Source organism: Euwallacea fornicatus, chromosome 5, assembly GCF_040115645.1.
Source record: "Euwallacea fornicatus isolate EFF26 chromosome 5, ASM4011564v1, whole genome shotgun sequence".
In the NCBI taxonomy this organism is placed as follows: Eukaryota; Metazoa; Arthropoda; class Insecta; order Coleoptera; family Curculionidae; genus Euwallacea; species Euwallacea fornicatus.
This window is the reverse complement of record NC_089545.1, coordinates 387973-411027: the sequence shown is the minus strand read 5'-3', so window position 1 is coordinate 411027 and position 23055 is coordinate 387973. Positions and strand designations below refer to the sequence as shown.

Genomic DNA, 23055 nt, shown 5'->3' with positions numbered 1-23055 from the left:
ATTCCAGAAATTCTCTAATAGAACGTGCGGCAAAAAAGCTCCCCGTATCGACAACCGCTAATCTGACACTAACAATCGCGATTAGTATCGTTGGTTCTGCATACGTGGAAACTTTCCAGGAAATATGGAAAGATGTTACGTCGTAAGTCCATTCACCGTAGTTGAGATCCCAAAACTGGATCAGCGTAAAAGCATGCGAGACACGAGGCTTGCGGCTTCCAAACTGGATTTTTCACAATTAGTCTTGACAATAGACCACGTTCTTGAGCGCTTCCTGGCAGTGTTGGAACGACGTTGTGGAAATGCTAATTACCGAAGTACAAGGGCGTGTAATTCCAAGCCGGTGGGTTTATTTACGTGTCTTGTGTGGAAACCGAGAAGGAACTGGAAAATTAAGGTATCCTCAAAAGTTGGTTTATCGCACGTTATTCCAATAATCCGAGTTCGATCTTATTAACAACCATTCCTCCATTAACTCCGCGCAAAATTAGGTTTTTCCATTACCCAATTAAGCTGACTCGAAATCAATATTAGACTGCGAAATGCAATAACCGGCATGAATTCGTGATAGGAAATCTATTCTTAGGACTGTACTACTTATGGACAACAATAGAAATCTAATCCCTAAACATCAGTTCCTTCGAAGCTTACAAGGGTAAGAATACGTGTTCCAGTAAAACCTTTCCGAATGATTTTTCATCAACAAAGCCACCACCCGCGTCAAAAGAGCTATCTCATTTCCTTAAAATGCCAAACGAAGTTGTGCCCCTTTCACACGTTCAATAAAGCTCGACTACTTAACACCTATCCTGTATCTCATCCGGAAAAAGAGACAGGCAACTTGCAAGGGAAATTATAGGTGACATCCAAGGTACGTCATCAGTCTGCCTGCAATTCTTGACAATCCCTACCGGACTTGATCCAAAAGGATTTTTTTACTCCCCCTGTTTTGCATGTCCGGTAATATTTATGCCCGGGACTATATTCCAACTTTTCCTGCGAGATTGGTTCGGTTAATAAAGTGTGAATAAGGCCCGAGCGCGTTCGCATGATCAACACAAGACAAGATTTAATACCAATTATCGCTCCTCGTTCGGGCGCAAATGGAAGATAACTGCCGAAATAATAGCATCAGGAGTAATAATGATACTTACAGCCACATGAAGAAGTTTCCTAATGGCTTGATTGTGACCCGTTCCACAGTAAGCCATGGCGATGGTGTACATCCCAGATCGGCGAAGAATCGGGTCCTTATCGGTGGTCAGCTGTTGAATCAGAGGATCGGCCTCCTCAAGGCGGCCGTACATGTTGAAGGAAATGCCGACGGCCAAACCGCGGAGGATCTTTTCATGTTGACTCTCTTGTGCGTACTGAAACAGAAAAAAAAAACTTGGCTAGGCATGAGCTCGCGGAAGCCTAACTTTAAGCCTCAAACTCAGCACTTAAGACATTTTAATTCAACGACCTAAATCTGGCTCGGCATGTCTTCAAAGATCCAATTTCGAGAACTTAACTCGTAATCAAAAGCCCTTTACAAGACCCGTTTTAATTAGATTACCTTCGGCGTTGAAAAATAAAACGTGGCTCAAATTGACTTTACGTCGGTCCACAAATGAAAAGTATCCCTAATCTTCAGACACTCTGAGGCCGAATTGAAATTAAGGACAGGACCAAATTGAACGGAATAATCCGATAATGAATGCCGGAATCTGTTAAGGTTAAAAAAATGGGGAGGGCCAGCTGGAATTGCCACCAAACCAAACGGAGATTACGTTTGAGGGGGGCAAAGAGGTGTCAATTCAACGAAATTTTAGAGTTTCTAGATTATTTGACAATTAGTTATCGCTGCCGGTGCGCTGGACACGTAACAATGAACGAATAAGCAGGAAAATGAAAGCTCGCAATGGTTCACTGCAGGCTCTGAATGTGGATTAAGAGCAACCAATAAAGAGGATTGAAATAGCGATCCCCCAGGACCCGCGAGTGCCGAAAAAAAAACTTTGAAAAAAAACTTTAAAAAAAATAAAAAAAAAAAAACTACAAGTGATGCAAAAACGGCAATTTCTGGGATATAGGCGAAATGGGAAAAATGTCAATGCATCCACCCATGAAAAACACATCAAACTTCCAAAAATCCAGGCCTGAGGAGGAAAGTTGGAAATAAATTTCTCCAGGCAAATCCCGGATGTCCTGAACTTAAAAACTTTCGAGACGACTTTATGCAAATACCTACTGTCAGATAACTGAAGTCCCTTCCGGAAGGCGTATGTCAAAGGGCTCATGTTATCGGACTGAGATTTATTTAAGCACTTTCTGACAGTAAACAACCAGGTAGAATTGGCAAATATGAGGTAGAGACTTATTGGGGATTTCTTAAAGTTTATGCTTGAACATTTGCCGGGTAAATACAATAACATCACAACTTCCGGGGTTGCCAAGGGTCGTGATATTTATATAAATACCAAGCTCGTTCGGGACCGAAAAATATGGTGAATCCCCGTAAACGAGCTAAAATTTGGGAAACCGAAATGGCGGCTTTTACAGCAATACTGGAAACCTTTTAAGCTCGAGACCTGGCGCAAGGTGAAAGTTTAATTTCCAGACATTAATTTTAGAACTGTTCGCTATTGAAAATCCTCCTCAATCTATTTTAAAATTTAATACTCGAAAATGTTATAATTTCCCATCCAGGATGCAGAGTCAACTTTCCAGGGAGGATTTCACATCTTCCTGTAAGTTGGGTGACTTCATGACACCTTGTGCAAGCAGTTTAGAATTAACTTTTGAACTTCCTGCAGATTCGCGCTCAACAAAACACTTAAGAATTTAATCTGTCCAGAAGTTTTCAAGTCCGGCAGAGTGGCTGCAATATACATTGTAAAGTTTAGATAAAACTGTTCTATTATTCCAAAGAGTGTGCAGTAGTTAAGACCTCTGTTTTATGAGATTCAGAGTAAACGTGGCAAATGCACCATCCGCAGCACACCGTTTGTTTGTTTTTTTTTTATTCCGTTTGTTGATAAACAAACGGGCGCTCCTCCGGGGGACCCACATAATGGGATTGATTTTGTGAAAAGGCCTGCGTCGTTACGGCTCGTTTTTATCGATATTGCTTGGGACGTGGGATAGTTTTTTTTTTTTTTTTTTTAATATCAGTCGAAAATCTCGCCTATAGAAAGAATCATCAAAAATAGCACGACACGAGCGAAATGAAAAAAAAACAAAAAAAAATCATAATCGCCGAGGTCCTTTAGCATTCCGGATGCCTAAACCAGCGGACCAAAATGAACATTACCCCGGTCCGGATTGCGAAACGATGAATATGTGAGTTGCGCCAGCACTCCGCACCGAGGCCGGTACTCGTCGGTGTAAACAAACTGGAACCAGCGACGCCCATGGAGGGCGTTTAAAATTGAATTTGGCCCGTTTGTGGTGTTGCACAGTTGGTCATTCCTAGTTTCGTACCATGTACACTTTTCATGCGATTAATTGTATTATCGAGAAGGTGTGATTTCGGTGGTCAGGTATGTGTTTATTCTAATTAACTATTTACTAATTAACAACCTGAAGGTATCGGTCAGATGTGGCTTTTTGCGCGCCCCCCGAAAACCATATGGAAAATAAAGGAAACGCGAATCCTGCAGAGGCTGATGGTGATTTTAATAATAAACGCCTGTTGGGGAAATACCCAACACCGCTTATCGAGTCTGGACACTTAAATTATTGTCCAGTCGATCGAAACCCAACGTCCTTACTGGCATAGACAAACCACTGGGCGTAATTTAGGTCTCAAACTATTGGGTTGCTCGATAATTAATGTCGTATTTTTTGTGTTTCTTCAAAGTAAATACACTTACATTAATAATAAATGTTAATCAATGATGTAGCGGCCCTCTTGGCGGATGACCTTCTGCCATCTTCCGGCAAGTTGGAAAATTCCGCGTTCGAAAAAGCCTCGATTTTTAGAAGTAAAAAATTGATTTAACTCGTTTTTAACGGATTGATCGGAATCGAAATTTTCACCATTCAAGTGACTTTGAAGAGAACGAAACAAATAATAATCCCATGGCGCCAAGCCAGGGCTGTATGGTGGATGAGGTATCAGCTCCCAATTTAGTTCCAATAATTTCTGACGCATTATCAAAGAAGTATGGGACCTATCGTTATCATGGTGGAACAGTACCCCTTTGCGATTGGCGAGTTCAGGACGTTTTCTTTTGATTTCTTCGTTCAATTTTGATAGCCGACGACAGTAAACGTTCGAATCAATAGTTTGGTTTCTCGGAAGCAGTTCAAAATAAATAATTCCCTTGTAGTCCCACCACACAGATAGCAAAATCTTCTTTTGATGAATATCGGCTTTGGACGTCGATTGCGCAGGTTTGTCTCGTTTGGTCCATGATCGTTTTCGGACTACGTCATCGTAGCCAATCCATTTTTCATCATTCGTTATGGCTCTTTTCAGAAGTGGGTCGTTTTGGTTACGATTCGCCAAAGAATCGCATTAGTTAATGCGTCGGGTGAGGTGAATTTCCTTCAATTCGTGAGGAACTCAAACGTCCAGTTTGCTAACGTACCCAAGCTTATTTAAATACAGAGAAACGGTTGAATTCGGTATGTTCAAGTTTTCTGCCATCTCTCGAGTTGTCATACGCCGATTAGCTTCGATTAAGGCCCTTGTTTTATCGTTATCAACGGTGATTGGGCGTCCAGTGTGTGGTGCATCTTGGACATTAAAATTTCCGGAACGAAAGCGAGAAAACCAACGCTGCCACCGGCGTTCGGTAAGGCAGTTCTCACCATAAACTTCACACAATTTCTTCTGAGCTCGTACTGCATTTTTGCCCTTTTGAAAGTGAAATAATGAAATGTGTCGATAATGCTCACTTTGATTGTCCATCTTCAACTTTAATTTTAAACAACTTCTTGTTTACTAATCACGTTCGATTTTCGATCGAAAAAAGCCTAAAACATAACCTTTAAAATGGCATATAAGCGACGAGATCACTATTACTCGATATGTATAAATTAAGTAACCAATGAGATTAAAACGACATTAATTATCGAACAACAAATATTTTTTGCTCCTCTGACGGGGCTCTACTCAAAGGCCACCGGTCAGCTTTGAGCGTCTGCGATACCGACAACTCTTTTTCACTCTCACTTGCGCCCTTGGTTTTGCTCCTTGCGGCCCTAGCAAGGTACCTTTGACTCGCCCGTTTAGCCGCTAACGTCTAACTATTAACGCTAAATCCTTCATGAGTACAAACTTGGAAGTACCGAGGATCGTTGGTCTCTTGTCGTTCTCTCGTACTGTGTTAGCGCCTGCTTTTTGGACAGTTGTTCAGTGTTGTTCAGTTTTGTTTTAAATAAAACTTAAAGTGTGATTCTGCACCAGGTGCATGTTTAAAATCGCTTCAGCGCCGTATAAGCTGTGGTCCTTCGGTAACTCAACCTTTGGGAAATGATAAGTTCTCCCCTTTGTGTTGGGGTAAGACGCCGAATGCCAGATTACTCCGACAACCCCTACCTGTGCAAGGTCAACGTCTCGTTTTGAAAATTTACGACTGTTTAAGGGAAGGAAACGAGGATAATTCAGACATAATAACAAATAAAGCCTTTAAATCTCATAAAGGAGCATATAATTAACAAACCATGTCGCGACCAAGGATACACAATTTTGGTTGCTGTCCTATTGTTACATTCTTAACCCAATCGGAGTAATTTTGGTGGTAAATATGCGGCAGGTGACATGTAAGTTAATTAGATAATATAGCGTCATAAACTGTGTAGCTCATGTTATATATATAAATTAAAAAAAAAAAAAACGAGCGTCATGTGGCACCTCCTGTTATTTACATAAATATTATTTAGAACCAACCATCGATAGTGACTCCACTGATGGTGACAATGATGAAACCTCTATTTAAATTTGATTAAAAGATCACATGAAATGTTGCGGATGCGAAGGGCCAACTCAGCAAACCACACTTTGTCGAGTTCGCCTTCCGCATCCGCCACGTCTCAGACGTACCTACTAAACCTATTTGTCCCAATAATTCAAGAAATATAGCTTCTGTTACGCTTATGTCCTGTATTCCTTTAATGTAGGGCAATAAGAGTTCTATTTCCAGTTTCAATTGGTAATAAAAACACTCAAAATGGTTAGTTTTTACCAAGAAACCTCAGCCATAGTTAGAAGGGTTATTGGTTATTTCTTCCAAGAAAGCGCCCCTGAGAATCCCTACTCAAGGCGGTGCGAACGTCATTAGCCAGTTTACATAATTGTTTTGGCGGCCGTTCTGCGGAATTACCTCCCTTTAATTTTAGGGGAGAATCGTACAACTTTTACTCAGGTCAACCCGTAAGCGTACAATACCATCGACATATCAGTTGGTAGTTCATTCTCCATTCACCAACGGTAGTTGTTCGGCACTCTTGCCTGCATTGAATAATTGTTCAAAAATGTTATGGGTGTTTGTTGGGTACTACCCTGAAGATTGATCGACAAAAATACGAAGTCGGTCGTAGTTAATACACGACAATGAGGATTGCGAAACATAGGCAATTTTATAGAACTGACTTATTTGCTTTATTGATCCAATTTCAGCAATACCACACCACTAAACGAAACTCGCGCTCAACATTTTCGAGGGAGGGTTGAATTACACAATTTTTTTTTTTTTTTTTTTTTTTTTAGTTTTTTGCCCCCTCATTCTGCTGTGGCGCCCCATTATTATTCCAAAAATTTGATGGATTAAATTTTTATCATCGCACACATCAAATGCACTTAATCCCTTCGATTTGCGCTGAACAACGAAATTTTACGGGAGAAACGTGCCATTTCACCATTCAATTTCGCCCTTCGTTACTTCTAAGCTTGACTGAAATGCACCAAATAGCTCTGTTGAGGCTGTGCCGTTAATTGCGATACTCTAAATTACGGCATCTCTGTCTTCCCCAGGTTTCCTACAGTTCGCAGATTATCTATTCCAGTCTTCTAAACATGGTTCGAACTTGCTGCTCCTGTGCTAGTATAAGTCAGCAATAAATCACGATAATTGGCTGTCGTCTCTTTTATAAGCTGTTAAATTTCCGAGAATAATGCCGTTCGTGTATTTAAAACAGCAGATCGTTTTTCTAAACCCTGTATATTAAGATTTTACGACGAGACATTCGATTAGGTAATGTTTTATGGATGTCTGGAAACGGCAAACGATGGCAAAACTATTAACTTAAATTAAGCCGTACGTTAATGATCTTAAAAAATCTCATACAATTTCCCGAATTTCGTTCAAATATGCCAATAAGAACTCAATAAATGAGCTGAAAAAAAAAACAAAAATTTCTTGGTCTTTGGAAGCGTTTGAAAAATTTTCTCAAAGATGCGCGAAAATAACTCTCTAATTTTCAGAAATCAATTCAGGATTTCGCTCACACGTATTTAACGAACTCACCATGGAAACGTTCGAGACCTATTGGAATTCGTTAGATTTACGTCGAAATAGAACGATATTCAGGATTTTTTTTTTTAATTTGAGAGTTCTTCACAGGACAAACTTCACAAACTCGAAACAGAAAATTCGAAGGCCAAAGTTTAACTTTGGTTTAACAACTTTAATAACCTCCGCTGACTTGTCACGCCAACACAAATTTGCAAGAGATTTTCATTAAATCAATTAATTAGTCACCATTTTGGCAATAAGTGTCCAATAGGAAATTACACGTTACGAACTTTCAAACCCGGGAGGCGTTGTTCATCAAGTTTGATTTATTGACAAAACCTCGCAAGATATGGAACATACAACCTAAATTGGTCAATAATTTGCCAATACGGCGCTTTGATGCTGAGGTCTTATTCGCATCCTACCTAGCGTCCCGAATTTGCTGCTCAGCAGGATGGCAAGATCGATAGAGAACACAAACAACGTAAGGTTAATTGAGCCCAAAGAAACCCCAAATGAGTCCTTTTCGTCCTGCAGCTCCTCCGATATTAAATTAATTTTTCCATAACGAGTCTCCTAGGTTCAAGCGTATTACATTCTATAAGAACAGAGCGAAGTACCCCTGAAAATCTATTTGAAGAGTTATGGAAGTTCTATAAAGGCACTCGACTGGCTCAATTGAGGCAAATTGTTCGTAGGTCTGTCCGCAATGCGATAAATCTCTTCGAATCGATCTCATACTCAACAAAAAAAAAATGATACCGACAATAAAGACGTGTGAAACTTTTCCTTTTGATATTCCAGGCATGCGGGCCCCGAAAAGACCTACACTGACTCAATGACTGGCAACGAAGAAACTTTTAATTGAATCACATTCTCGTTTAAACTTATCATTAGATTTAATAGAGAGAATGGAAATGGGAAAACGGCATCAGGACTTCGGAAAATTCATTTCAGGTTATAGCTGAAGCGAAAATGTAAACTCGAGACTCGAACAATCCTGCTAACCCGTCAGAAGTAATTAATTTAGTATAGGGGGTGCTAAAGGACAAGAGCGAATGAAAAAATTGGAACTTTGCCCTGAAAAACGAGGAAGTTCCGATTTCAGAGGCAAATGATGTGAATTAGAAATTTCCTTGGATATGACTATAATAATGCTTATAGCATATTTCGGTTTCGGTGAATTTACGAAGCTATTTTGGTTTAAAATCAATTTTATAAAACTATGCAACAGCCTTTCTTGCGACAAAAAGGGGAGTAAGGACCAAAATTCCAATAAAAACTATAAATTATCGTCTATTCCGTCTCGCAAAGCTTTCTTTACAGACAAAGTTTCAGAACTTTAGTTTCAAAGGGGTAAAAAATTTCCTGGAAACTTTCTTTCTTCCCTAATAAAAAGCAACGATTATTTCAATCGAGTTCAATTTTAAACTTGCCGAAGCCAATGTTATTAAATTTCCCTTGCGTCAACGCCCTATGCCCGGCTGCAATCGGTACTGTGTGTTAAATGCTTTTTTTGCCCGTTACTTGCCCGTGAGTGTGCAAAAATCGCAATTAAAACTGTCAATAAATCAAATTGGTTGGAGTGAACAAAGTTTAATTAAAGGAAATTCCCTTCCAAACTTATCAACGGTTTTTACTGCCTCTAGAAACTAGGAAACACATTTCCAACTTTTTGCCGCCTTGGTGTTACCTATTTTTGGGAGCTTAGGGTGTTATAAAGAGTTTGTGACGTGATCCAAAACTTTAACGAGCTAATAAAAAGAACCTATTTGGTAACGCTCTGTTACTGAAAAGAAGGACGAATCGGCCAATGAGTTTTGTAGAAAAAGCAATCTATGTGCAACCATGTTTTGAAAAAATTCACTTCTAAACCCTACTGAATTTGCCGGTGGACGCTACCACTTTCTTGGTAAATTCAGAACCTCAATTGCGAAACGTTTTTTCTAAAAAAAAACATCCCAACTTAGTTAGCGAAGGAGCCTCAAAGTTAAAAAAAACTTTTACTTTCTAAACATCACAGCGTTGGCCCAATCAACTTCCCGGCAGACACAAAATAAATTGATCGTCCTTTCTCACTCCTTGATGAATTAGGCTCTCCTCAATATCACGAAACGGCAATTTAACACCCTGGCTGTGCCAGCTCTACGTGTCTAAAATTCGTCGATTAATTTTTTACATCCAGCGAGCACAAATAGACTTTGGACTCGTCCAACAGCAAAAAATAGCCGTCATATGGCACGAAGTGTTGGTGTAATATTCATGGAATCCAACGTGCCTGGATGGGCGTGACGATGAAAAAATGCCACACAACTTATAATACTCCCAATCTAAGTATATTAATCCGGTATCCACGCGTACCCTAACATCTACCCTTTTCAAGGGGGTCGACGTTGACAAGGCCCATACATAAATTTATATTTGTGGACGGGTCGAAAGGTGAAAGGTTTGACATTTTATAAATCTGCATCCAAGTGTCATCACGAGGATCCTTCAAGCTTGAAGAGGAGCTGAAGACGTTGAGATAGGTCTACATATTTTCACCCTAACTAGGACACACAGATAAGCTAGAAATATAGGGCGTCAAATATCTAAGTGTTTGGATTTGAATTATCAGATCTTGCGAATTGATGACAAAAGGAAATACGTTTTCGAGCGGGAACAATAAAGAATCGTATGCACGTTAATAAATCGTACCAAGGTTAAAAATTTCACTTAGTTATCCAAGCGAAAAATCAGCCTATTCGAGTCCAAATGTAGGACCTGTTCCAAGTTCGATAGCGTCCACTATTATTGTCAGCCACTATTAAATATGTGAGATGTCCAGCTAATAAGTTTAATGCCAATCCTGAAGCTATCGGTCGTAATTAGTGAAAAAGAAAAGTCATTTGAAGTTGGGTCTTCGGTACTATAAAGGGAAAGTGCCGAACGTTCAGAATGTAAATAAATAAAAATTTTCTCAAGACAATTCGTGGCGCATGATTTATATCCCTTAGAATCCACACGTGTTCGTTTATTATACTTATAACCTCTGTTCCTTGAGTCACGAGCAAAGTTCGACAAAGACGTATCCACTGTCGGATTTGCATTGTATATAGGTTCAATTTTAAGAAATATTAAGTATGCTGATTGCTGAAAGTGATAAAATGGAAAATTGGCCATCAAATCACCAGGTTTATCACATAAGAGGAAAATTTACCACGACCTAAAATAAGTGGAACGCTTTTCCGCAGAGAAATGAGCGCAAATATTAGAAGATGAACATGTCAGACATAACAAATGACAGTGAGGAAAATGAAATGGAATTATTAAATGGAGACGGGAGAAATATATAATATTCTAGAAAGATTGAAGGATTATCATTTGATATCCAGCGATATGACTAAAATGCATTAATAAATTAAAGTCGGGGCAAACTTTTACGAAAAATTTAGTTTCGGTTCTATAATAATGAAGCGAATTTTTTCTGAAGTTTTGAGCAGCCACGAAATTTCTCGTGCAATTACAGAAGCTTGAGGTCTTAAGGTCAATCACCTGAACATTTTACTTTATTTGCAATGAACTTACCGACACCATATCTTCAATAGCAAACGCATTTTTAGAGCCCAACATAACCATGCCCATGGCGATGCCAGCCGCTTCACCCGTGTTTGCGTCGTCTTGATACAAGTTGAATTTCAGTTGCTCGTAGACATCCTGCCTGTGAGTGCCCATCGCCGCTAAACCTAAGCCGATGCATCCACCATGTCTGACCATCTAAATGAATAAAAAATACCCTATCAGTACAATGAAAGATTCAAAATTCCTTAAGCATTTTAAAATTTACAAAAAAATACCTATGTGTAAAGCTGGTTACAAAATTCGAAGTGTTTACCTCGTTCTGAGCGTCTTTTAATTGGCCCAAAAGGTAGTCGATAATTTTGGCACCATGATTGGCATGGATCAACCCTAATGCATAAAGTCCACCACCCTCTGAATATCCAGAGCTGGGGCCGACTTCTTTCGGCAAATAGCTCTGCATCAAAACCAACGCCTCGGTCTCGTGGCCTCGATGAATTACTCCCAAGGAGGCTGTCGCGGTGAGTTTAGCCCAATTCGTGGCCCTGGCCAACCATTCCAAATTATCTCTGGAATAGAATACAATTTTATAATCTTTGATGTTACTAAAATTATTCGCAGGTTTTCCGATTCTCACAGTTTAAGTTAAATTTTATTACGTCTACTTACTAACCTTAAAAATTGATCGCTTGTAGTGCCACTATGCATGAAAGCGTTGGCTATAACTGTCGCCGTGTGGCATATACTGACTCGAACAGTCTCTTTGGTTTGTTTCAGAATAAGTAAATCGGCATGGTTGGATCGAATTAGAAACTGTAGATTAAGTTCTATGGAAAGCTCTCCTGATAATATGTTGAGAAGCTTTTCTAGCCGCGCTTGATGCTCCCTGTCTTTTTCGCTCTGTAAAGAACAACAAAAAAATATCTGTAGAAAGTTATATATATAACGATATTTGAAACTATATTTTAAATGATTATAATCTGATCAAATAATTCTAATCTTAGTTTAATGGGGACTATATGTTTTAAAAATACTACATTTTGACAACCTCTTCTATATGTGTAATTTTTATCCACCAATATATCAAGAAAATAGACCCGGATTTAAAAATCTTTTTTTTCATAACATCGAATGGCATAGTTTGTTTTTCTGTACCATATTACTAATTTTAAGAATAAGTGACATATCTCGAAAATTATAACCGTTTTGTATCACTCCTATCATAAGAAGATCTACGAATGATTGTCTATTTTGACCTGAAACTCACCAATCTATCCAAGCTTGGCGCATCTGAATTAGCTTCAGTGGTAGCACTCTCTGTCTTACTTTCTTCTTCCTTGAGGTCCACTGTATGTCCAGATTGTGTTTTAACACCACATAACTCTGGAATTGGGGCAGTCATTTTCAAAGAGATCATAACCCTCTCTAAAAACTGTTGTGTTGCAGACTCATACAGATCAAAAGAGATTTGAAAGGCCATCAATTGGCTCTCTTCTTGACCCACTACCAATTTATCCAGTATTTTAGCAACTGAATAAGGGTCATCCAGAAATATGAGACACTGACACATGTTAACATAATCTGGAGTAGTAAGACCACGGTATAAACCAACCAATGAACGAAGGACAGTGTTTCTGAAGCCTCGGTTTTGGATTAAACTCATTGCAACCTATTTAATAAAAATCGTGTTTCTTAACAAAATCCCTTAGAATTCAATTCAAAATAACTTTACCTGAAATGCATAACTTAACATGCTGATTGTATCATCAGACTGGGTGATGGAAGATTCAAAAATATCCATTCTGCGAGTTTCCAAAGCAAGCCCCATTGCTTGTCGGTACTGCCCATCATCCAAACACCTCTGAAACATACGATTGACAATGGCCTCCAATCGAGGATCAACAGGTTTTGCATCAATTACTCCATCAGCCAAAGCAATCCTATGTTGGGTGTAATAATCAATACATTTAGCTGTAAATATAAATATTTAAAAATAAATCAATGACATGAATTTTTATCTTACATAAAGTAGTTTCAACATATTCACTGCGAGCATTGACATCAAACAGATCACCAGCTCCTAGAGCATAAGTTAATGAGTCCTCAAAAGCCCCTAAATGGTAGTAAACTTTGCTGGCAACCAGGGCAGCCAATTGGTGTTGCTGGAATACTTTATCTTCATGTAAAATTTCACTGTGAAGAAATTATTATGTGAGGGAAAAATATTTAATATAAACACTGGCAAAACTTACATTTTCTCAATTGCTTCAGATATCTCAGGCCAAAATTCATCCACAATAGTATCCAGCTTTTTTAGCGCAAATATTTTTAGTTCTGATCGAGGTTCCTCTAATAAGGATATAACCCCCGCTGAAATGTGATTGGGAACATATTAAGTTCAATTTAAATAGTTTTGTAACACCTACTAAATCTTAAAGAACATAAGAGACGAAGCTACTCACAGTTTTCTTAGGACCACATACTTTATTTAGGTAAATTTTGAAACTATCCAATATGTGTGAATTTGTTTAACTTTTTTGACTTCCAAAAAAGATATAAATGTAAACTGTTTTAAGTCCGTGAGTAGTGTTTAGAAAAAGTAACTTTAAAGAAAAGAAAAAGCTTTTTTGGGAAAAATGTGGGCCGCTCACTAACATTATGAGTTTTTCTTACAAATTTACTCACCGGCAGATGTGATATTCATTGTGGAAGAGTGGTTAAATGTTCTCAAAAGTAACTAAAATCAAGAAAACTATGATTTTGCACTTTCCTTGATTAAAAACTACTGGGAAATTAAAAATGAAATGATGATTTGATGACCAACAAAATTTCGTATTTTCGACTTTATAAACGTCAGACATATTGTCAGTTGTTGTCACTGTCAACGTCCTTGTATTGCGTAGGGGTTTTCTAAAGTTGCACTACAATGATCAGCAATTTTTGAACAGAAGGCTCGGTGCTGATTTTCTTGGAAACAACGAAATTGACCAATATTCTAGCTCTCCATAGAAATTATGTTCTAATTATTTATTTTATCTAAACGATAGTTTTTTCTCGTTTCTACTCATCTCTAGTTACTTGAGCGACACAATGTCACACTTGACATCTATGATTAGATCCTTGTCAAATGTGTGTCTGTCACTTATATCAACGGAGTGTTAACTAAGATTTTGTCTTTTCATTCTTGTGCGCGAAGCGAATAGGTCGTTATCGTCGAATATCTAACAAATCACAAAGTTTTCCCCAACTAGGGTTTACATACCCATTCTAAGATGAGAGCGAAGGTAGGTCCCATTTATATTGCTACGGTATATACTTTTCTTCAATCGAAAAAATCGCTTAAAAAACCTGCTTTTTGTACCCATAAACACGTTCTCTTGAATTTAGGTGATTAATTTACCAACCTGTTTTTTAACAACTTCTACGAGTTAAAATATCTTTTTGTTAATAATAGTAACGTCCTTTGTCTTAACATTGATTTATCTTTGCCATATTATTGTAAATTAAAATTATTCAAAGTTATCGAACTTCATGAAATGTCACATAGCCTACCAGTATACCCATAGTAACCAGAAATGTATTATTTTCAGTGGAGAAAGAAGCGTATGCGAAGGCTAAAGCGTAAGCGCAGGAAGATGCGTGCGAGATCTAAGTAGACAAGCAGGTGTCATCCGGTTAATTTTTAATCTTAAATGTAAGTATAAGTACAACTTCATGTTGTAAACGTTGGTACATACATTCAATACATTTGAAATCATGCCACACAAACGAAAGTGCAATTCCAAGCATCCCCTACTTGCTTGTGAGGTGTTATTCCCAAACATAAAAGAAAAACGTCCCATTACAGTTAGACCTAGTTAAATAGTGTTTTTCAAGTTATTAACTGAGATTCTATTTCAAATAAGTTATTTAAAACCATGTTAATTGACCTTTGTTGTGTGTTTTGAACAGAATGTTAAATTTCTTCTACCTTCATTTTTTGTTATTCAAGAAATACAAACAAATTGGTCCATTTTGGTAGAGAACCTACTTTGGAACTAATAAACCTTATATTTTAAACAAAAAAACATCCCCAAGAACCATCATAAGCCTTTCATGAATTTGTTGTTGGGCACATGGTAAAAGGGGAAGATAATACATTATGTTTCCACCCATCCTGTTTCAAACATAACAAAGATGGTCTAAGAGCAAAAGACATTTAAATTATTGTTGAATCAAAAAAAAATGTTATGTATTTATTTTGGTCCTAATTGTGTTTATGTTTACAGGTATTTTCCATCGACCGACTGGAGCAGTAATTGGACGGAGTCGAATACATTTTATTGTAAAATTTAAAAAACCCGCCTGGAATTGTATTTCGGTGGTAAAAAAAATACAAAATGTGATAAAAATATAAGTGCTTGTTTGATTTTTGAGTGTAAATCCCAAAAACCCTAATACTCGAGCGTTAAATGTAAGTTTGACTTATTTTGCCACATGTGCTTCAATATAAAGCAGAAGTTACCAATACAGTTATCTACATCAAAACAAGATGTTTTAAGGAAATTCAAAAATCCCTTCTGGTTTTTTTATGTTAATACGTTCTCAAAGATGGATTTTCGTACAGAGAGAATGGACAAAGCCATCCCTTAACACCATTCGAAAAGTCCATATCAGAATACCGTACAGGTTTCTTTTTTGCCAACTCGACAATCGTACTAAAGGTGTACGTAGGATGGCTCTGCAATCGCCTTGGCGGGAAATTAGACAATTCAATAAGACAACGTTGTCGAATTTCGTCGAGAGTATTGTTTCTTATAAATTTATTTTGCACAAAATCCACAGTCTTGTTCAAAATCACATTTCGACTTTTCTCGATATCAATGTAGAACAGAAAACCTACCAATAGTGGTATTTATCATTTTTACTTTCCTTGCCACCGCATTTTAATCATTTTTTTACAGGCATAACCTTAAGGTTAAATTCAATTTGGCAACTTCGTAACATAAGTTTCGTGTTTTGAGTCAGTTAAGGTTACTATTTAGCATGTTTTGAGTTCACTATTTATTATATATTTTATTATATGAAAATACAATTAAGTATTAAACATTAGTGGTGTAACTCAAAACATTCCATTAAAACCTCTACATAATGGTTCCAAAACATTGATTCTTATAACAAATATTGTGTAAGTCGTGCACTAAACTCTTTTTGCTTTTGTCCTTTAGACAGTTATTTTTCTTTGATTTCGTATTCAATTTAATATCGTTTTCTATTTTGCAGTTAAAGATTCGTAATTCTACAGACTGCAACTGAATATCTTCAAACATTAGTACCCAAGAAGCTCAAAATATGAGAGTAACTCGGGCCTCAGCAAGACAAAGTGCAGTCTCAGAAGAAATTGTAGAATCCCACCTATGTAGACGAACTTCTCTCTTATCCACACGTTCTAAAAGTGAAAAAGGAGTCAAACCTCAAAATGTGCACAAAACACCCACAAAACAAAAAGCAGTACCATCAGATCTCCATCAACTCAGCCCAGTAACTCCACCCAAACAACTAAAGCAAGAGAGCGAAAAATCAGCCTTAACGCCTAGCACCTTATTTAGAACCTTAACATTGACAAGCCCTCACAAAAATGAATCTCAGAAACCTTTAAAAAGGCCTCTTTTTGTTCAAAAATCATCTAAGGACAGTTGTGAGGAGGAAAATTTTGCAGTCAAAGAGGAAGATGTTAAGACAACTTTAAATTACCAAAATGCAAGGAGAGCCTTGCATAGTAATTTCCCAAATGATATGCCTGGCAGAGAAAAGGAAATTGCAGAAATTAAGGAGTTTATTCGAGGACATATAGAAGAGAAGTCTTCAGGGTCTATTTATATTAGTGGACCTCCTGGTACAGGAAAAACAGCTTCACTAAATTTAATATTAGAAAGCGAATATGTAAGTATCAGTACTAGGGAGATTTTCTAAGTAAATTATCAAAATCAAATATATGTGTGCTTTTTTATAGGTCTTGTCTCAAGTCCACAAGATCTACATTAACTGCACTGCAATTAAATCTGCAACTGCGGTTTACTCAAGACTAAACAAAGAACTTCATGTAAAAGAGACTAGAAAGTCAGAAAAAGATAATTTGTCTACCTTTGAAAATTATCTTAAAAAGAAACACAAACCAATGTAAGCTACTTCTCACCATTGAAATAATATTTCATAGTTCATTTTATTTCAACCTTACAGATTAATTGTTTTGGATGAAATCGATCAGCTTGAAACCAAAAACCACTCAATTCTCTATACTATCTTCGAATGGCCTTCTAGACTTAATTCAAAATTGATCTTAATAGGAATTGCTAATGCTTTAGATTTAACGGATCGAATGTTACCAAGACTGCAAGCTAGATGTGAGCTTAAACCTCAACTTCTGCACTTTGCCCCATACTCCAAAGAGCAAATAGTGAATATCTTCACTTCTCGCTTGAAAACAGCTGGAGTTTTAGAGGTATTCTCCCCAATTGCAATTCAAATGCTTGCAGCGAAAGTTGCCTCTGTTTCTGGAGATGTGAGACGGGCTTTGGACATTGGTAGGAGAGTTATAGAGCTTGTTGACGGAAATAAAGGGGATATTTTTAAATCCATGGAAAATTTCACGAATGAGCTAGCCAGGGATGAAGCAGCCAAGAAGGTGAATTTAAAAGAAATTGTCAGCGTATTAAATAACGTTTATGGTACTTCTCAAAATTTGACTGACGATGGTGAGGACATTATTCCGCTTCAACAGAAAATAGTTGTTTGTTCGCTACTATTAATGCTCAAAAAGGCCAAAAACAAGGACATAACTGTTGGGAAACTGCATGAGATTTATTCAAGAGTTTGTTCCAAAAGAAACTTGTCTGCAGTGGACCAAGCAGAGTTTGTAGGATTATGTTCCTTGATCGAAACTCGAGGGATCATTAGACTCTCAGGGAAGAAGGAACCAAGACAGCACAAAGTGGTATTGGAATGGAATGAAAAAGAAGTTTCGGAAGCTTTAAAAGATAAGCAGCTAATGTCCAGTATCTTACAGGATGACGCTTGTGTAGACAGAAAGTAATTTTAAGTAGAAACATTAAAATTATTGTAGGTATGCTTTTATTTATGTCAAGCAGTTTATGAAGTGAGAATTTTTAGAGGTAAATTTAATATTTTAATAATTTGACTAGATTTTACTTTAATATGTATAGTTTGAAAATTATAGGTTTTCGACTAAACGTTTTTATTTTCATTTGAGAAGTGTTGCTTTATTAAATTTTTGAAAAAAAACAACTAATTTTATTTTTGCCTTTGCGTTCTGGACATGTGGATGACCACAAAATTGCTTCTTATGAATCTATCGACCTAATTGATATTAAGTTTTTTCCAGATTTTTGACTAACTAGAGTTAAGAAATTTATCCTCTTTTTCGACAAATTGTGGGTAGGATGTAAAAAAAAATAAAAATTTTCAAAACTCATTTATTTCTGTGTAAACAATAAACAACATTATTATGGCAAATTTTGGCATTAAATGCTTTGGCATTAAACCCCATCTAAACGAAAAATTAATACTCTGAAGAAGAAAAATAAGTATTTACATACATAAGGTGGTAATAATACTACGAATATATTTATTTGCTACACCTAACGTTCGTGTGAAAATACTCTGTAAAAATACTCTATTGTATGACTAAAAGGCAAACGCTGTTAATCAATAATAACGTAATATTATTAAATATTATTTTTTAAGTAATTAAGTTATTTACCTGATAAATTATGATCACTAGAAGTCTGACTAATTTACTTCCATTACAGAATTATTACTTTTTTCTACACTTACATCACTAACATCATCCTTAATAGATAATTCTCCAGTTTGTACATTTTCTTCTCGATTTTCACCTTTATTATTATTGAACTTTCCATCATCTTCCTTCGATTCCTTATCACTTTCGTCATAAATAACATCCTCATCACTACTGGCCTCTAAATTACTCGCGGTTAACTTTAAGTTATCACATATCATGTAACCATTTACATGGTTCGCCTTATTTGGTATAAAATGAAGCTTTTCGTGGTCTTTTCGAACATGAGCTTGTGGCACAGAATAATCACAGTGTTCGCAAGTGTAGGTATTTTTTATCCCAGAGATACACTCGTGTCTCTTCAAATGGTTATCAAGGGAGTCTTTCCTCGCAGAGATGTAGGGGCAATAAGAGCACCAGTGAGTTTTTTTTTCTTCTGAAGATGCTTCCTCGTCCTTCCTCATTTGCAAAATATCAGCCATTTGTTGGTCAGCTACGCTCACTTGAAGGCTGCCCCCTTCAGGCCCCTCATCGGCGGCATTTGTCTCCATGTCTTCACTGAGTTCTTCAGACAATCTCTTTGCCGCCTGTGCATCTTCATTGAACTTGTGCTTTTTTTGGTGTTGAACGTAATTTGCGTAATATTTCACCGAATAATCGCAACATTCGCAATTGTATTTTTGCTTAGAGCCATGAAGTCCTAAGTGAATCTTGTACTGATCCCTCTTCTCAAACGCACTGGGACACTTATGACATTTATATCGTTTCTCTTTGGTTCTCCCGTTTTTAATGTACGTTTGATAGATGAAATCTGGATTTCCATGCATTTGTTCACCGAATTGCGGATCCGGAGATTTTGTTCTAACCATCGAGGAGTTTTGTATAGTTTCCGTCTGCAAATAAGATTGTCTTTGCTGCGCCTCGGACCTTTGTAGGAAAAGATCCGTGCCAGATAAAGGAACCGTTTGACAAGATTTTAGAGGTTTGCTCAGAAAAGACGCCAGAATGTTGTTTTTCTGTTCCAAATCGCTTTTCCCTGTTTTATCTACTACCCATATGTCCTCTTCAGAGTCCGATGTTTGCTTCAAATTAGGCTCTGGGTGATGAGCGCTTTCGACATGAACGCTCTTCAATGCCTTCGTTCTTTCTTGATATTCATGAGAATGCGTCAACATATGAGGATTCAGGTGTTGTTCACTGTCTGCAGAGTAGCTGCAATGTTTGCACTTAAACTCCAAGTCTTTGCTGTGGAAATCTCCATGAATGTTGAATTCATTCTCTTTCAAAAATCTCGCAGGACAATCTTTGCAGAAGTAAAGCATGTTCTCTAAAGAGTCCACCTCTTCCATTTCGACTTCAAGGAACTCGGAAGTGTCGATACCGTCAAGTACGGGACCCAGGGCGCGGGTGAGTTCTCGTATCTGTTCGTCGTCACTCTTGGAAGGGTCTACCAGGCAGTGAACGATCCCATAAAGCCCTTGATGAACCTTTGTGTGAGAGGACAGCACCCCTGCATTATTGCAAACGTAGTTGCATTCAGTGCAGCGATGTTCCATGTCGTTGCTTTTGGTAGAGGAAGCATTCTTCTCTCTCATGCTATGCATTTTCTCATGTTCATGAATGTTAACTTTACGAAGATTGACGTGTGGGCAATATCTGCATTTAAACATCTTGGAAAACTTTCCAAGCTTCGACACCCACACCAAAGGAATATCTGCAAAGTGAGCGGAGTCCATGTTGGACTTATTCAAACTTCCCTCGTCTGCATCGCTAGTTTCTTCTCCTTCTACAACATCTGCGCTTGGTTTAGAGGAGGGAACGTTGATTCCATGAACCTTCAAATGTTGATGCAGCAAGTGCCTCTTACTTACATTGTACGAGCACTGGCTGCAAGTGTACTGCCCTCCTCTGTCCTTATGAAATTGCTTGTGGTAAGTATACTGGGACTTGGAGTTGGTTTCGTAGGGGCACAAAGCACACCGGAACTTCTTATAGTCGGAATCCGCGGAGCTCAGAGTGTGCAGTCTCAAATGCTCAGAAAACTCTTTTTCCTCGGAAACTCCGAATTTGCAAAATGTACACGTGAAGGCACTGTCGGGTTCTTGCAGGTGACCTTCCAGATGACGCTGGAACTTGTCGTGATTGTCAGTGTTGTAAGGGCACAAATTGCATTTGAATTCGATATCATCGGGCTCGTCTAGCTGTTCGTCGATTTCAATCTTCTCTAATCCGTTCTTAGTGCTTACCACTCGGATATCGCCGCTGTGCTTCAATCTGCAGTGACGCTGAAATTAAACAGAGAAATAAGTTATTAGTTTTCCTGGATTTGAATAATTGAGCATTTCCAAAGCCACGTGTTAGAGTTGAGTGTATTCAATTCAGTGCCGGCCTTAGCAAGTCTGGCGGTCTGGGCGAAATTTTTAATGACCGCCCCCTTACACTTAAGAAAAACTGCCGATCAGGAAAGTCTGCCAAGCTGGTCGGCATCCCCCCCCCCCCAACCCTCCTTCCCCCCTCGTAAGGCCAGTACTAATTTAATGGCGTAATAAATGATTGTGTGCATTACGCGGCGGTACGGGTTTTTGCTTAAAGACTTAATAATTTCGTATTGTGTAATTTTTAACTCGAATTAAAAAAATCAATAGCCATAAAATAATCTATTTCTACGACTGTTCGGTCACCAAAGGTTAAACATAAAACTAAACATTATTCGATAATTTGATGCACAAACTTAAAACACCTCATACAAGACCATAATTCAAGGATACCAGCACAATATAGCTACCTTGTTTACCAATTCAAAACAAATTCTTCATTCTTTTAGAATTTTCCTGCTGTTAAACCACAAATTCTACGATTAGATACGTGTATTTTTTGAACTTATACGTACGAGCTTTCTATAGGGTGACCCAATTGTAAGTGCCAATATCACTCTGCATCGAGATACCTTATTCTGAGTTCGCTATTTTTGAGTTTAAGAATCGATTATGGATACGAATGCTTACTCAGATTAAGGAGTTTAAGTACTTGACGTATTAAGGTTGAGTTGGAGATTTTTGTGTTGGGGGACGAAAATACCGAGCGGTGTTTTGTGCGAAACGAGGGAGTCTTCAGTAATAACATGGCGTTTTGAGGAATTAATTTTTTTTTGAGAATTCTTTGCCGAGTTAAAGAATAAACGTTGCGGGTTTTTGAGTTCAGTCTAGGAATGGAATTTTGACAACCATTCACGATAAGAATTTCTGGGAATAAGCGTAGAAAGTGGTATTTTACCGTGAGCCGATAGGAGTTATCCGACCAACATAAAGTGGAGTTGGACTGGCGGCCGAGTGCGTCAAGAATTACCTAGAGAGGAGTAATAAATTTTTTCTACGAACGTGTGGTAAAACGGCTTTGCGGTTGCGGCATCGAGTGCGGAAAAGACGCTCACGCACGTGTTACGCCCAATATTTGGGTTACTTAAAAGTTAAGATGGATTTTTCGAAGGTATTTGGAGGATTATTCGTCAAAGGAGACGATCGACGAGTGCCGAAGGTTGGCTGTACACGTAGTGTCTGTTCCAAACCATGTAATTTTTTACAGGTTCCTTATGAGGACTTACATGGCATTATACCAACAATTGATAATAACAAAACCGATGACAAATAACCAGAAGCGCTATTTTATTTCTCGAAAGAACAAATTTTCACCGTCGCAAATTAAACAAAAACGTCAACAAATTAAGCGGCAACCGCGCAAAAAAATGGGGTTGCGTTCAGACATCCAAATATACATTTAACCTTTTTTAGCACGTTAAATTTATATGATTTGTCATTTTACGTAAGGCGACTCGCAATTGTTTGCATTTTGCCATGCGAATAAAAAGTTACGTCACTTTAACCATAGATGCCGCGACGGACGGATAAAAATTTCAGGAGAAATGGCAAAGGTGCAAAAGCAATTTCCGTTGTGCGTGTGCGTGTGAATAAAAAAACAGTAGAAATCCGGGTCGAACGCACGCATCAAAATTGCTAACAATACGATACAGGACCAAAAGGGCATAGACAAAGCGATTAGAATGAGGAAGAGAGCCATTGCCCCGCGTACTTGAAAGGTCACAAACCGAGCATGGAGAGGAGCGTGGCCCCACGAAGGCCCTCTCTATTACAAGAAGGACGAGTGAAATAGATAGTAGCTACCCGCGGAGTTCTCCGGCCCCGAGGATCTCTCAGGGACAGTTCCGGCGTTGGATGAAGGCTTTTTTTCATTTCGAGG

The 23055-nt window shown here is 38.0% G+C and overlaps 3 protein-coding genes and 1 long non-coding RNA gene across 9 annotated transcripts in view; 2 read left to right on the top strand and 2 right to left on the bottom strand.

Moving 5' to 3' along the window:
• Window positions 1–13860, bottom strand: part of Rpn2 (Regulatory particle non-ATPase 2) — a 55310-nt gene extending 41450 nt beyond the window's left edge. The window contains exons 1-9 of the mRNA XM_066282585.1: window positions 13689–13860; window positions 13256–13373; window positions 13027–13196; window positions 12736–12974; window positions 12271–12672; window positions 11677–11903; window positions 11320–11572; window positions 11013–11201; window positions 1155–1370 (exon numbers count right to left, since the gene is read on the bottom strand). Of these exons, the coding sequence (XP_066138682.1) occupies window positions 1155–1370; window positions 11013–11201; window positions 11320–11572; window positions 11677–11903; window positions 12271–12672; window positions 12736–12974; window positions 13027–13196; window positions 13256–13373; window positions 13689–13707 (1833 nt within the window). The 5' untranslated portion in view covers window positions 13708–13860. The remainder of the gene's footprint in view (window positions 1–1154; window positions 1371–11012; window positions 11202–11319; window positions 11573–11676; window positions 11904–12270; window positions 12673–12735; window positions 12975–13026; window positions 13197–13255; window positions 13374–13688) is intronic.
• Window positions 13861–14129: 269 nt separating this feature from the next.
• On the top strand, window positions 14130–15399 carry LOC136339002 (uncharacterized). The gene is made up of 3 exons (XR_010732058.1): window positions 14130–14287; window positions 14594–14697; window positions 15272–15399. It is a non-coding gene; the product is annotated as an uncharacterized lncRNA (long non-coding RNA).
• Window positions 15400–15990: 591 nt separating this feature from the next.
• Cdc6 (Cell division cycle 6) lies at window positions 15991–18269 on the top strand. Of its 2 annotated transcripts, none has more exons than XM_066282241.1 (4): window positions 15991–16170; window positions 16266–16925; window positions 16996–17162; window positions 17223–18269. In XM_066282241.1, the coding sequence occupies exons 2-4, from the start codon at window positions 16335–16337 to the stop codon at window positions 18073–18075; spliced, it is 1611 nt and encodes a 536-aa protein (XP_066138338.1). In that variant the 5' UTR covers window positions 15991–16170; window positions 16266–16334; the 3' UTR covers window positions 18076–18269. The 2 variants fall into 2 exon arrangements, with proteins under 2 accessions (XP_066138338.1, XP_066138337.1); XM_066282240.1 differs by having other exon boundaries at window positions 15991–16177; window positions 16272–16925.
• Window positions 18270–18461: 192 nt separating this feature from the next.
• LOC136339497 (zinc finger protein 142-like) overlaps window positions 18462–23055 on the bottom strand; it is a 43714-nt gene continuing 39120 nt past the window's right edge. For all 5 annotated transcript variants that reach the window (XM_066282801.1, XM_066282802.1, XM_066282803.1 and 2 more), the window contains one exon: window positions 18462–21086. In XM_066282801.1, the coding sequence (XP_066138898.1) occupies window positions 18792–21086 (2295 nt within the window). In that variant the 3' untranslated portion in view covers window positions 18462–18791. The remainder of the gene's footprint in view (window positions 21087–23055) is intronic.